We start from the raw sequence: 14,394 nt of genomic DNA, 5'->3' as shown, positions 1-14,394 counted from the left end.
ATGAATTCATCTCTCCAGTTATCATAACATTGCATACAGCATTTCGCACGTCGTTTATTCACATAGGAACTCCCGTTTCGACTTCATAACAATCTAATCCAAAAATAAAATCATCAAAAAATGCCAGTACTTGTACTTTTACCTGTTATCTCCATAATTTTGTTGACTAGTATTGCTTTCGAAATATTAAACTGAAAAGATACTTTGTTCAGTTGTTTTATACTCGCGAGTTCTACATGATTCGTTGTTGAATAATCAAACCGTTCGTAATTCTTTTTCACTGAACATTTTTGGTCATAATCGCGTTCAAAAGGTCTTATATTTATTCTCATCGGAAAAAATTCTATACCATTAGCTTTAAAACAAATTTAATCTTTGCATTTAATATATTATCAAGATAAAGGGCGCTAATATATACAGTAACTAGTTTGTTACTGCACCTATAGCGTTATTGTACACTGTTTCATTCTTATTTATTGTTTCCGAATATAAGTTTAAAACGTAATTTTACAAATAATGCATTTGCATTGCTATCATATAATTGTGAATACAATGAATGAATAACATTTATTAATTTTTTATTTATTTGACTTTTGTTGTATTAGCTTTATTTAGTTATAATGTTTCTTTGTTAATGTTGTCCCATACTTTGGTCAGGAGAGTGATCCAAAGTTTGAACCCCTAATGTAATTTATTTTTTTTTTTTTGCAAATTTCCCCATATCATAAGCATTTTTTAAGCAAACTGAAAAATCTGCACACAATTATAAAATTTGTTTATCCAAAGATAAATCCATGCAAAAAATTAAATTTAATAAATATTATTTTATTTAGTAATAGTCGAAAAAATTTTAAACTGTAAGGTATAAATTTTTTTCACATCATCATAGTTGACCATTTATACTAGATTGCAGCTACTATTTTGGGAGTTAGAAAACCGAAAAAATTTATGTTTATTCAGAGAAAGTAGTTTTTGTATCTTATTTTGTAATATAATATCGTCAGCAGTAGTCAATTAGCATACTTGAGGTCGCCTCCTCAAACCTTTAAGATTGAGCCCTACACCATAAAGATCTGATCATTAGATCAAAAGTTATTCATGGTCGGGGTTTTTTTTTCTTTTTTCGGCTCGACTTAAAATTGCACATTTTGAAATAAAATATAACTAAAAAAATCTTGATGAAATTTTAACTTTTAAATTATTATTTTGAATGATTCATGAACATTGCATTGTTATAAATGAAAATAATATCATTATGACAACAGAGATCATAATTTGGAATTAAAAATGTAAAAAAAATGAGAAAACATTGATTTTACAAATACATTTCTAAACATTAATTTGAATATGTTTCTTCTTTTTACACAGAAAGTTTTTTTTAGTGGAAAATAATTAAAATTAGCAAAAAAATTATTTTACTAAGTTGTACTTGAAAAAGCCTACATGAGTCAAGCATCATCACTTTACAGACAACAATATTAAGTATTCACTATCATCATACAATAATATTTTTAAAAAAATAATTAGGATTACTTATAACACACAAATTTAGCTTACTGACTGACAAGCATTTTCTTATTTAACTTTGTTATAAATTTGAACAAAAAATATTGTAAGAAAAGAAACATATTTCCATATCATCCATTTATTTGTATAAAACATCATACTGGACAATAGCTTCCTATACAATTCAAGAAAAGCAAAACAAATTTATACAATGGAAGAATTCTAATTCATTTAGTAATCCATTATACATGACAACAAATAATGTTGACAAAGATAATAACATCAAATGCAAAAAGATAAAAAAAGAAAAAAGAGTCCTCTTAAAATCTGGAAGAATACGAAGGAGGAGGTACTGAATAATTGTTGGCTGCAGAAAATCTGACAATAGGAGGTGGACTTGAAAATGTGGGGATTTGTATAGTCAAAGGTGCAGTCGGAGGTGGACTCTGGACATTCGTAAAGGATGGCGCATGCTGATTCTGAGGACGCCAATAAGGATTTGGAGACAAGGCAGGTGAAGGAAAAGGAGAATATGCATTGGGTGGAATATACATAGCTGGACTAGGACAAGGGCTAAAAATAGCTGGAGACATTGGTGGAGCAGGGGACATAGGTGGAGCTGGAGACATAATACCAACTGGAGTTATTTGGCCAAAGATGTGTCGATTTGGAGCATTATTGTGGCCATTTTGGAACAATATTTGTCCTGATGCATTCTGTATCATTTGATGAGATGGTCTTTGAGATGGAGGGAAATAACAATTGTTTCCATTAGGTGGAGGAATGGGTGACTGCAATAATAGTCTCTGCGAGTTAAGATTCGGAGGTTGGCGAGGCACAAAAGGCTGTTTAGGATTGAGTAAAAGTGTGCCTGGTCTAAATTGTGTTTGGGATGAATTACGTGGAACACTGGATGATTGTAAATGGTTCTGTGTCGGTAAGGATGCAGGTTGCTTAAGTTGAAATGATTGCACGGGTGTAGTATTTGTGGCATTGCTATGCGAAGGTAATGGCTTGGGTTCTAGATAGGGAGGTGGAGCTGAGATCCAAACTGGAACATTATCCAAACTGCCACTGTTCTTCTGGACAGAATTTCTATTGTTTTGATTTGAGTTCCTGTGGTAATTAGTCGAATTTCTATTGTTCAGCGTTTCACAGCTGTCGCTCCGAGTATAAGAAGTATAACCTAAATAAATTATAAAAATATATTTAATGGAATGATTCAAAAAAATCTTTCATTTACTAAGTTATAAAAAGTCAAATGATATTTGAAACAGTTGATAGCAGCAACATAATTTTAACAGTTTTTCTTTAGCATGTTTTTCTTCTTCTTCCTTATCCCCAAAATTAGCAGGGCTAATCTATGTCCATGAAATTCATCACCCGGAGGAAGTCGGCCACCATAAGTGTTATTAAGAATGTCCCTTTTGTCCAGACCTAGACAGTCCAGTATATGTTGGGGGGAAGCCTGCATGTTGTGGCACCTGGGGCAGTTAGGGTAGATTTTAATACTACCCTCAAAAGAAAGGGACTTAAGGTGGCCGTTGATAAGCCTGGTAAGTGCAGTCTGGTCAGCATGTTTTTAAACATAGTTATTATTTTTTTTTTAGAGATGGTAACAATTATGATAAAATTTTGACATTTTGTCAGAATTTTAGAAGCTTTAAATTCAAAGAAGTATGTAATTTAAGTAAGAGTTTAGAAAATTGTGTAAAATAAAAAAAATTATAATTGTAATAGTAAAGCTACTATCACTTTTTCTGCCATGACTAATAAAGTGGATAAGTATGTGTTTCTGAAAAGCATTCAAATGATAGTACTAATTAAATTTAAGATCAAAACAAAAAATAACATTTTAAGGAAATTTCAAAATTATTTTGCAACATAGAAGTGATTTAGCTGTTCATTTTTATATTAGCTTTTCGATAAAGTTGTCAGGAAAATGAGCTATTCAATAGATACATTTAGATATTGAAGTGAAATTACTAAAATCATAATTTAGTAAAATTATTATCCAATGCGAAAAAATAAATATATAGTTTCAAATACTTTAAGCATAGTAAGCATAGAATATAAACTATTGTTGAGAGTTTTCAACATCTGAATAAAACCCACACCAGACACACACAAAAAAAAAAAAAAAAAAAAAAAAAAAAAAAAAAAAAATTTCAGCAAATTTGCAAGGACAAGTTTTAATAACATAATTATTATTGCATGTTACAATTAATATTTCCTGTAAGAAAATTTTAAATTTTACAATTTAATATAACACTTTCTATTTAATATCTGATTTATAATAAAAAATATCACTTGTAATAAAATTCTTATATCGAAACTTTCTATAGTTTCTTAACTGGATCAATTTTTTACTTAAATAAATTCTGTGATTTAATTGGATTTTTTTTTCAAGAAATAAAATTTTATTTTACTAAAATAAATTCTCATTACTCTTACAAAATGTACTAAATTTTATTTCAATTTAAGTGAATTTTAGGAACTTTATTAAATGCTAGCAAAAATATATAAGTCAAATGTTTAACAATGAGACAAAAAAATAACTGAATAAATTATTAAATAGAAATAATTACATTTATTATCTTTTATTTATTAAACTTATGGTACTTCAGTAACCAACAATTTTTAAACGCACTATATTTAAGCTTTATTTTACTTATTTATATACACTTTATATCAGACCAGCTAGAAATGTAAACATTTAAAACTTTTTCTACATTTTCATATTAGTTTTGTTTCATCGATGTATTTTTGTGTTATTTGTATTTATTAACTAAAAATATAATACTAAACAAGTAGAACCAAACATGACATGTAACATTGCCTTTCAGTTCTTCATTGGTTTAGCAATATTTCACAGAAATTTGAAAGAATTGTTTATAGCACTTTTCATTAAGTCATAGCAGAAATTTTTTTTTATTATTGAAAGTTCAATTTTTTTCCAGCTTCCAGCTCATAAACTTAAATTTTTTTCAAAGTTACTGCCTTCAAAGAGTTTATAGGTTTCTTCATAGAAAACTTGATAGATCAATATTTATACATTATTTAAAGAAACATAACTTTTTTTTAAAAAAAATGAACAAAATACTACACACTTTATACCATAATTGTCAAGTTGTAAAAGTCACTATTGAAAGTACTTTCTCAACAAAAATAAACCTTAAGGGCACCCAGAAAGAAAAATTATTTTCACAACACTGCTCAATGTTTATTTTCAAAATAAAACTTAACATACAAATATAGAAAAGTACGAACCACAAGAAAATACTTACTGAATGTTCTTTTTTCATTGGGAGAAATCTTATAAGGAAGTACTTGCACCTCATCATCATCTTCAGATTCACGAACTCTGTTTTTGCCTCTTCGCTTCAATTTAGCTGCTCTTTCCTGTTCATCATCAGAATAATCTAAATGCTATTAAAATTAAATAAATACATTACTCTCAACATTGGAGAAATAAAATAACGCAGATTTTACAAGCGAAATACTTTGGGCTATGAGTAAAGTTTTGATACATCATGCATAATCATGTAAGTCAAAAAGAGAAATTCAAAATTGGAAATAATATTAGCACTTATATTTAGAGATATAAATTTTTTTTACATAAATCTTAATCTAATGAAGATTTTTTAAGGCATTATTTATAATTACTTTAACTATATACACTCAACATACTGCAGTACTGGCAAAAGCACCACCTGTTGAGGAATATGATAAGTATATTTGTTGCAATTAATGGATATTTTATTGCAAAAAAAATATTTTTTTAATTTCTTCCACTAATAGGAGAAAATTGAGAATATACAGGTAAACAGGAGATAGTCGTAAAATACAGGAGTCTTCATTAAAAAAGTAGGAGACTTCGCAGGTATGGAAATAGAAAAATTTTACAAAACAGACCTAGACATTACACCAGCTTCATTTAGATAGAGCTCATAGCTTCACTATTTTTTTGAACTATTTTTTTATAAACAAGATTAGCCATGGGTTCAAACAACCAATAACTAAAAGAATTCAAAATTCAGCACAAATTTTCATTGGTACATTTGGTAAAAAAAAAAGGAGTAGGGCATTGAACTGAATACTATAAGTAAATACAATTAGATAAAAAACTCAAGAATATGCTTAGTATTCAAAATAATGTTGACAAAATAAACACCAACGATTCCACAAAAACCAGGATTGGCAAAATCATAGCTTTACATATTTACACTGAGTAGCCAAATTATTATAACCACCTGACACTTTTACGCAAAATGAGCTATTGCGTTACAGTGATGCCTAGAAAGGAAGGTAGCAACAAGAAGGGAGTGTGAGACAAGTGAACCATCAATTGCATGCAGGGGTAATTGTGAGCCCAATTCAAAATTCTGGAAAATTTCTTGAGCAAAAAAAAAAAAAAAAAAAAAAAAATTTACATTTAAAAATTAGAAAGAAATTTAAACAAGGTTTTTTTCCTCAATATTTCTTAGCTTGCTTAAAATATATTAAAAATTTTAAAGACACCTATGAAAGACCCGGAGAAGTAATTGAAATTTACAAATATTTCTTTCTTCCCTGAGTTTATGATTATAATAACTACTTACTGACAAAAAATGAATATTAATCTTGAATATAAGCTTATAAAGTATCAGGCTCTCCTTTACAAACAAATAAAATAAACTGTGTTTTTAAGTTCCACCTTTGAAAATGGAGTTCCGAAGTATCTACCGGGAAAAAAATATTTACAAAAAAGAAAGTTGCATAATAAAATTCATACTTTTGAATCATTTTAAATAAAACATACAAGAATTCGATCTCCGGAAACTTCCGGATCACGGTTAGCGAATTGAAATTTACAAATATTTCTTTCTTCCCTGAGTTTATGATTATAATAACTAAGATGATAACTGAGATGAGATCGAATGGGGCATCGACAGCGGGATCAAGTACCATCCAATCTTACGAAACTGAAAAGTGCAGTTCATCGGGAAAGGGGTCAAACTCCTCCTACCACTTACCAACATCTCATAGAATCTATGCCAAGAAGAATACTAGCAGTATTACGGGCTAGAGGTGGTCCAATATTGTATCAAGGGGATGGCCATAATAATTTGGCCACTTAGCGTGTATATATGAAGCTTTTACTGATTGGATTTTTTGTTGAATAATTGATTTAAATCAATTATTTTTTTCATTAACAAACCACAACTCTGATGAAATGTATTAATAATGCTTAATAATATTATTTAAAAACATTACTATAACTAAATACTTAATATTTATAACTAAAATGGTTGAATTTATTATAAATCATTATTATATTAATGATATTTTTTACGAATATTAAACAACAGAAACAAAATTTTCTAATTTACCTCTTCAGGAGGCTCATTGTTATCTTTCCATGAAGCATCAGAACCTTTTTGCCTAGGGAAAAAGTATAAATAAACGATAAGAAAGTTAATCTACTAACTTTAAATCATACAAATGCCTATAACTCTATAACTTAAAAAATAATTAGCATTTTGTATTTTCTTTAATAACATTCACAAGTTCAACTATATAACATATCTAAAAGCATATAATTATAATGTCAAGTATAGTCGGTTACATTTAGAAATTTTTTTAGTCTTAAGGCTAATATGGATCTATTTTGGAAACTAATAAAAACCTTTTTAAGAAGCACATTAATATTTATTCATATAAATTAAAAATTATGAAAGACAATTATTTAGAAATAATAATTCTACATGATGCATATATCTTTAAGCAAACATTATGTATGTAATCTTCAGTATTTTTAAGACTTGATTAATATTTATATCATACATAGCTCAGATTAAATAAAAATTATGATGAATTTAAATGTTCAAAACAAACTGAAAATTAATTATTCATTTATTTAAACATTACTTTGAGAATGTTCCATTCATGCATGAAAACAAATTATGTGTTTAGAGTCAAATGTTATTCTAAGAAATTTTCTAAATATTATGCTGATGCTGAGTTCTCACTAGGAAAAAAAAAAGGGGCAAGGTGCTTCCTCACAGAAAAAGGCAATTGAGTTTTGAAAGGGTGCTCACTTATCACTGTAAAAAATTATCAAATGTGTAATATTATGTAATAACTGAATTTGATCCTCAACAATTTTTACATTACCTTCTTATACTATTTCATGTGTGCACTGCAAAAAGTAATACTTACTCCTATCAAAATTAAAGAAAAATTTGAAATCTTTAAAAAATAAAGACATCCTAAAGACAATCATTGTCCACAAATTTTTTCGAAAAAAGTAAACTAAAGTTATTAATTGATAAACAACTTGAAAGCTTTTTTCCATAATTTACATTAAAAGTTGAATGACGAAATTAAAAGTTGACAATGAACATTTAAAGGGGCATTTTTAAAAAAAAGGTATTTATTTAAAAATAATTTTAACACTTAGAATCACTTGCAGTGACATTTATTAATATACCCTCCCCCGAAGAAAGAGAAATTTAAAATTTAGTTATTAATAATAATATAAATTAATTAAAAATAAAATTATAAAATAAAAATAAATATAATATAAAAATAAATATAATATTTATAGAATATAAAAATTAATTTCTAACAAATTAAATATTTGTAATAATAATCAGAAATAAACCTATAAACTCAAAATAATTTTACCCGTGTAATTATTATTTAAATAGTGAATTATTTTTTTTAATGGAATATGAATAAAAAAAGTAGTGCTTTTAAGGGATGGTGGCTTATTTTTACAAGTAGGGCAAAGAGGTGCATCAAAGGGCAGGCAGGGTGGGCCATCCTAAAAATGCTTAGGTAGAACACCGATTATGCTAATAGCACTCAGAAAATTTGTACAAATCCAACCAAGACCTTTCATGAAAACATTTGCAAAAAAAGTCTGCATTAACTGTATTTTCTTGAGTCAAAGTCAATAAATTATTTTAGATTTTTAAATAAAATATTTTCATGCATTTGGTGCTAACATTTAATTTCTCCGCACTTGAAAACATTGTTCTTAACCTAATACAATAATAATCATCTTAAAACCAATGCGCATAGCACAATTTACATTCCTCAATCAAAGAGTATATTTTTAAAAAAATATTTTTCACTCAAAGGATGTACAATATTTCCCAAAATATTTTGTTTTCCTAAAATATTTTGTTGCCTAAAAGTTTTGATTGTGATAGACTTTTCTTATATTTGTAGTTACCGTACAGGTAAGATAAATTTTACAGAGGTGTAAATATATTACTAAAGTGTAAGTAGACCACAAAACTTTAATTACAAAAAGGCACAAAAGTTGATTAATACACAAAAATACAGTATTGACTATTTGCCTAAAAATAACTACGCAAAAATTCAAACACAAGAATGTAAAAAAAAAAAAAAAAATTTATCAATAAATTTAATTGCATGAAAAAATATTTTTCATGTCATTCACTACATCCATACTTGTTTAAATGTATCAACAAACCAAAATTTGGAAAAGAGAAAAATAAATTATGAAATACATTTATCAGATATTAGTTCAATGATATCATGTAAAAGTTAGCTTAATAGACATAAATTTTTTTAAAGTAATGTAAAACATTCCCTCAACAGCCATTGTGGGCCAGGGAGGTCAAGAAGGATAAGGGTCTACAATTACGTAATCAATGGCAATATGGTCAGCATTGTGCACAGGTTGCCATTACTTCCTAGACAAGCTGGAACCCATCTAAAGGAAGCTGGGTAGGCTTCAAGTCGATGCTGGGAATGGAACCCCAATTCTTCAGTGTCTTAACCACTAAACCACAGCGGCTGATTACTTTTTAGATTTAAGAACTAGAATTTATTATATTTTTATACCTTAGATTTAATTTTTTAAAAATAATCTGAAAAATTACTAAAAATAAATAAAATCTCCAAAACTAATTTGAAAGGTGGATTTTTTTTTAGGAACATGGGACATCAATGAATATTTTTTTTTGCATGTAAAAGAAAAGAAATTTTTTTTTACTAGATAATAGATAGATTTTGAAGATAGAGTTGGAACTTTAGTTCATTTAGTTACACACAATTAATTTAGCTAGGTTGATCTCAATTAAAACCAAATGGTCCATTCTTCTAAGTAAATATATGGGAGATAAAATTTGTTTAAATTATTTTATAGTTGCAAGCTGCTGATGTTCAACTTGGGATACGAAATAATTTTTGATTTTTATCATTTATTTTTTTTAAAACATAATGTAAAACATTATATAATAAAAATCTAACAGTTAAAGTTATTTTTTTAAGCGAATAAAAATTAAGTAGCTCTAAATTACACACTTCATTAGAGCACTAAAAAATCATTTAAGTAGCACTCCATATAAATGCGGCAGAGAATTTAATCTACAGAATAACACAATGATTAAACTTATGTTTAGAACCATATTAAAGTTTTTTTAATTAAAAAACTAAACTATGATTATTAAATTAAACTAATCAAAAATAAAATTACTTACTGTCTAAGCATGTCGATAAACACATATGAAGTAATCTCATCTTTATGTGGTGCATAGAACACATCAGATCCTACTTCAATACCTTTCTCAATAATATCTTCAGGTGTATTAAATAACACTGTATAAAAGGGTTCAATAACAGGTCCAAAAACTTCAAAAATCTATAATAGAGTGAAAGAACTTATGCACATGTAATCTTCATTTAAAAAATAGTAAAGTATTAAAAAAAATGCATAGTTTAAAGTAATTTTTAACTAAACATGAACAAAATTGGTTAAATAGTTTCCGGGCAGTAAAAAAAAAAAATATATCATTTTCGAATTTTAATTTCGTATGAACTATTTAGTCAATTTTGTTCCAGCTTTGACTTCTGCCATTTAAATTTACTTAATTTTGTTTCTTTATTTTCTATTTCTTGAACTGTTTTAATATATTACTGCAATATATCAAAAGTACAGATGGGGACTTCCTAAGCAATTTCAGGCTTGTAACAGCAGTGAAAATTGAAAAATAATAAGTAAAATAAAATTTATGCAAAAGATCATTAAGAATGAAATTCTAAATAGCTATTATGTAGTTGACAGATACTTACTCGCCCAAGTGGCTCATCTGGTGCTAAAAACAAAACTGAATCAATATCTAGAGGCTTTCCATCTTTTGCAGCTTGAATTACAACTGCAATAAAATTTGAAATATTGAGCAAGGGACAAGAAAAAAATATAATATACCTCTGCATATTAAAATTAAGTTAAAGATGAATATGCAATAATACCTAGCAATATATTCATTGGAAATTGATAGATAAAAGTGCTGTGAAAAAGTCTGTCAGGATCAGCTTAGAAATTTTTATAACACCGGCCTGAAAAATTTTAAGTATGAAAAGATATTTGTAATGCAATAACTGTTTTTTATTTTTTTCATTGTTCAGTATGCTGGCTTCAAATTATAACCAGCATGACAGCCAGGGGTGGGCCATGGCCTTCTCTAGGACATCTCACCATGCCTTTCTCTTTGTTGATAGTTCGTGCTAATTCAATGTTGTCCTAAAATCTGCGCAAATGGAGTCCAGCCATCAAAGTCTCGGATGTTCTCTAGCTCTACTGCGAATTAATTTGTGTTTGAATATCTTAAGTGTTGAGCTAGTTGTATATAAACGATTGGTTTCAAAAAAGTTATAACTCTTCTATCACAAAAAGATTTTTTACAAAATGAGTTTAAATAAAAGATTAAGTGTCTATTTTAATAAATGTTGGAGTAGGGTAGAAACTAAAACATTGCTTTGTAGACAAGGGAAATTACTAGGTCTCTAGATGCATTTGTAATTTTTCTTACCTTACTAAATTTGCAAACAAATTGATTTATTCAAACTTATTAAGTAAGCACTTTACAATTACACAAAATATACACAAATAAAATGTTTTAAGTTATTTTTTTAATCTTAAAACAATGAGAAAAAATAGAATAGAATAGAGAAATTATTGCAAAATACCCAGTTTGAAAACAATTGCATGAACTTGACCAATTCTTTTCAAATCTTCTTCGTCAACAGATATTTTTAGATACTCAATGGGAGGCAAATCCTAATAAAAGAATTATTTTAATAAAACTTGCTTATACATGAGCAAAAAATACATTTTAAATATTAAAAAACTCATGTCTAAAACAAAAATGATTCCTTTATTATATTTTATTTACAAGGCATTTTCAAATACAATTAAATTAAAATTATCAAAACTACCTATAAAAATAAACAATTAATGTTCTACCCAATCTCAGCGTAATGTGCTAAAATTATTAAAGTCAATCAGTCCACAGCAATAAAATTTGGAGCACACTGGTTTAAATCACTTGTTTTTTTCTTTTTTTTTTAAAAAAAAAAGAAAAAACTATTTATTCTTTTTTTATTTTATTATAAGAAAATAGTTCATTGAAGTCAAAATATTATTGGTGACGGACTGGGAAACATCCCTGAGGATGATCCGCAGAGATGCCATCATAATTTTGATCCTCTGCAGAGGGGATGGCACCCCTGCTTTGATAGCCCGACGACATGCACATGAAGTAGAGCACTTTACGGTAGAACAGTTTAATGAGGACCGATACCGCTCACCCTCCGTCTCTAAGCAGACTAATCCAAGTGGTCTTCCGCACACTGACCACAGTCAATGATGCTTGACTTCGGTGATCTGCTGGGAACCGTGTCTTAACAATCAGCTCACTGCGGGACTTTTGATGACTTAAGGAATCCATTTTAATACATTAGTATCACAACATGTTGAAATATTAAAAAGTATTACCAATTGGGTAATTAAAAATATCAAATAAGAAAATGGAAAAACTGGACTGCAAGAAATAAAGAGGCATAAGTTTTAAAAAAAAACTAATCCAGAATATTAATCAAAAGATTCTAAATTAATACACATCAGCAATCATTAAAACACTGGAATATGAAACTTTGGCACATGTGATATTTTTGACAAAATTGGAACTTAGATGACAAGATGATCCATCCATATACTATAATAAATCAAGTGTCATCTGTCATTTTAGAGGACTTTGTTTAGAACTCTTTCCGTAGTTGCGCAGTGATTCATCAGGGAGCAAAGGGGTCTCAATGTAAACCATACATAAGGAATTAGCATATATTTTTCAGCAACGTACGTCATGAGTTAATAATTAACATATCTTTTTCTTTTCAAGTAATTCTTAACAGAACAGTTATTGTTAAACATTTAGCTATTGGCATAATGTTACGTAAATTAGAAAACTGAATAAGTATGGTTAGGTGTCCATTTCTTGCTATCTTCTTCTCTAACCTGTTTAGAAATGGTAGTGCTCAGTTTCAAGTCCAGTAGATGTGATTAATGAAAGATCAACACTAATTTTTTCTAGATATATAAATATAAAAAAAATATATAAAAACATTTCCTTATAATTTTTTTTTAATTTACTTTAAAAAATAAAAAACCATTTTGCATGCTTCTAATCTTTGATTTTTCTTAGAAACAAATTGAAATTTATTCCTGAGTAAAATTTCTTATTTATTTTACATGAAATGGCATAGACAAAACACAAAGCTAAGTAATAGCCAGAACATAAAAAATTACAAATAGACCTTATAATGCATATAAGTTTCAATGCTTTGCTGGAGCATTTTCAGCTCCCAGTACGAGACAGAAAAATGGCAAAGAATAAAACAGCATCATATGAAATTAATAGCTACAGAAAAATGATATTAACTCATATAAAAATGATTTTCTTCTCTTTCAGTATCTTAAAAAAAAAAAGCTTATAAAATTGCAATTTGAAAGTTATTTCATTATTATTTGTATTTCTAAAGTAACAAAGCAATGCTTAGTATAACGAAAAAAGGCAACAGTTTAATAAAACTTTTATAAAAAAATAATTGAATCAAAAAATTACCTCAATATCCAACTCCCCTTTTGTTTTCACACAATTGACTTTGGGTGTAGAGCTAAATAAAAAAACATTAAATTTAAAAACATGTCTGCAGAAAATTTAAAGGCCAGTTGTTAAACACAACTTATACTAAGTGCAGAAAGTTCCGAAGTATATTATTGGATAGCAGTTTATAGAAAAAATTATTTTTCTCAAAAATTGCTATTACCCTGGGGAAAAAAAATATCCATCTCAGTCAAAGATTCAATAAAATTATTATGCATTGTCTTATTCAAATTATTATTTTTTTAAAGTTTGCAGCATACATCAAATTAAAAAAATTTTGAACATTATAGTTTTACACAATATTTTTTAAGGATCATACACCATATGAAAAGGAAAAAAAAAAACTGGTAGTAGTACCGAAGTACAGCTTTTTACGTTGAATTGAAAAAATTCCCGTACTAATTTTATTGTTTGATATAATCGGTATAGAATTCTAATGCATTTCATTCAAATGAATTTAACTGAAAGTGGCTGGTACAAAAAATTTGAAATTATATCTTGAAATTTCAAATTTACATGTTGTGCTATGCTTTGCATTCATGTACTGACAGCATAATATTTCATCAATAAAATAATATTTTATGCTCTTTCAGAATTGACTTTATTTTAAAAAAATTTATTTTTAATACAAAATTTGGTCTCAGCTTTTTAATCTCTATGTTGAATCTATTTATGAATATTAATTTAGCTTTTTTTTCACTTAATTTCATTAACTATTATAATTATATATAAATAACCTAATTGATTTTTAAGTATTATAGATGACGATTTATAATTTTTGATATGTAGTATAACATGAATTATGTAATTGTAAAATTCAATTTTTTCCCTCAATTTTGTCTACTACTAAATGACTACCTAGGTAGACCTATTAGACCACTAAATTTTTATTGCTGGTGAGAACTATATTATATATATATATATA

General features: G+C 27.5%; 2 protein-coding genes across 2 annotated transcripts in view; one reads left to right on the top strand and one right to left on the bottom strand.

Annotated features, from left to right (window-relative positions):
- The first annotated feature begins 682 nt into the window (after positions 1–682).
- Positions 683–14,394, top strand: part of LOC107446113 (nucleolar protein 6) — a 91,258-nt gene continuing 77,546 nt past the window's right edge. The window contains exon 1 of the mRNA XM_043048196.2: positions 683–687. The gene's annotated coding sequence lies outside the window, so the exon portion shown is untranslated. The remainder of the gene's footprint in view (positions 688–14,394) is intronic.
- LOC107441610 (H/ACA ribonucleoprotein complex non-core subunit NAF1) overlaps positions 1,630–14,394 on the bottom strand; it is a 15,828-nt gene continuing 3,063 nt past the window's right edge. Inside the window, exons 3-9 of the mRNA XM_021144251.3 lie at positions 13,428–13,479; positions 11,494–11,584; positions 10,597–10,679; positions 10,005–10,165; positions 6,879–6,930; positions 4,794–4,935; positions 1,630–2,692 (exon numbers count right to left, since the gene is read on the bottom strand). Coding sequence (XP_020999910.2) covers positions 1,827–2,692; positions 4,794–4,935; positions 6,879–6,930; positions 10,005–10,165; positions 10,597–10,679; positions 11,494–11,584; positions 13,428–13,479 — 1,447 coding nt within the window. The 3' untranslated portion in view covers positions 1,630–1,826. The remainder of the gene's footprint in view (positions 2,693–4,793; positions 4,936–6,878; positions 6,931–10,004; positions 10,166–10,596; positions 10,680–11,493; positions 11,585–13,427; positions 13,480–14,394) is intronic.

The sequence above is a fragment of the Parasteatoda tepidariorum genome, chromosome 2 (assembly GCF_043381705.1).
Source record: "Parasteatoda tepidariorum isolate YZ-2023 chromosome 2, CAS_Ptep_4.0, whole genome shotgun sequence".
NCBI lineage: Eukaryota > Metazoa > Arthropoda > Arachnida > Araneae > Theridiidae > Parasteatoda > Parasteatoda tepidariorum.
Note: the sequence above shows the minus strand (reverse complement) of the source record. Positions and strands in the feature narration are given on the sequence as shown.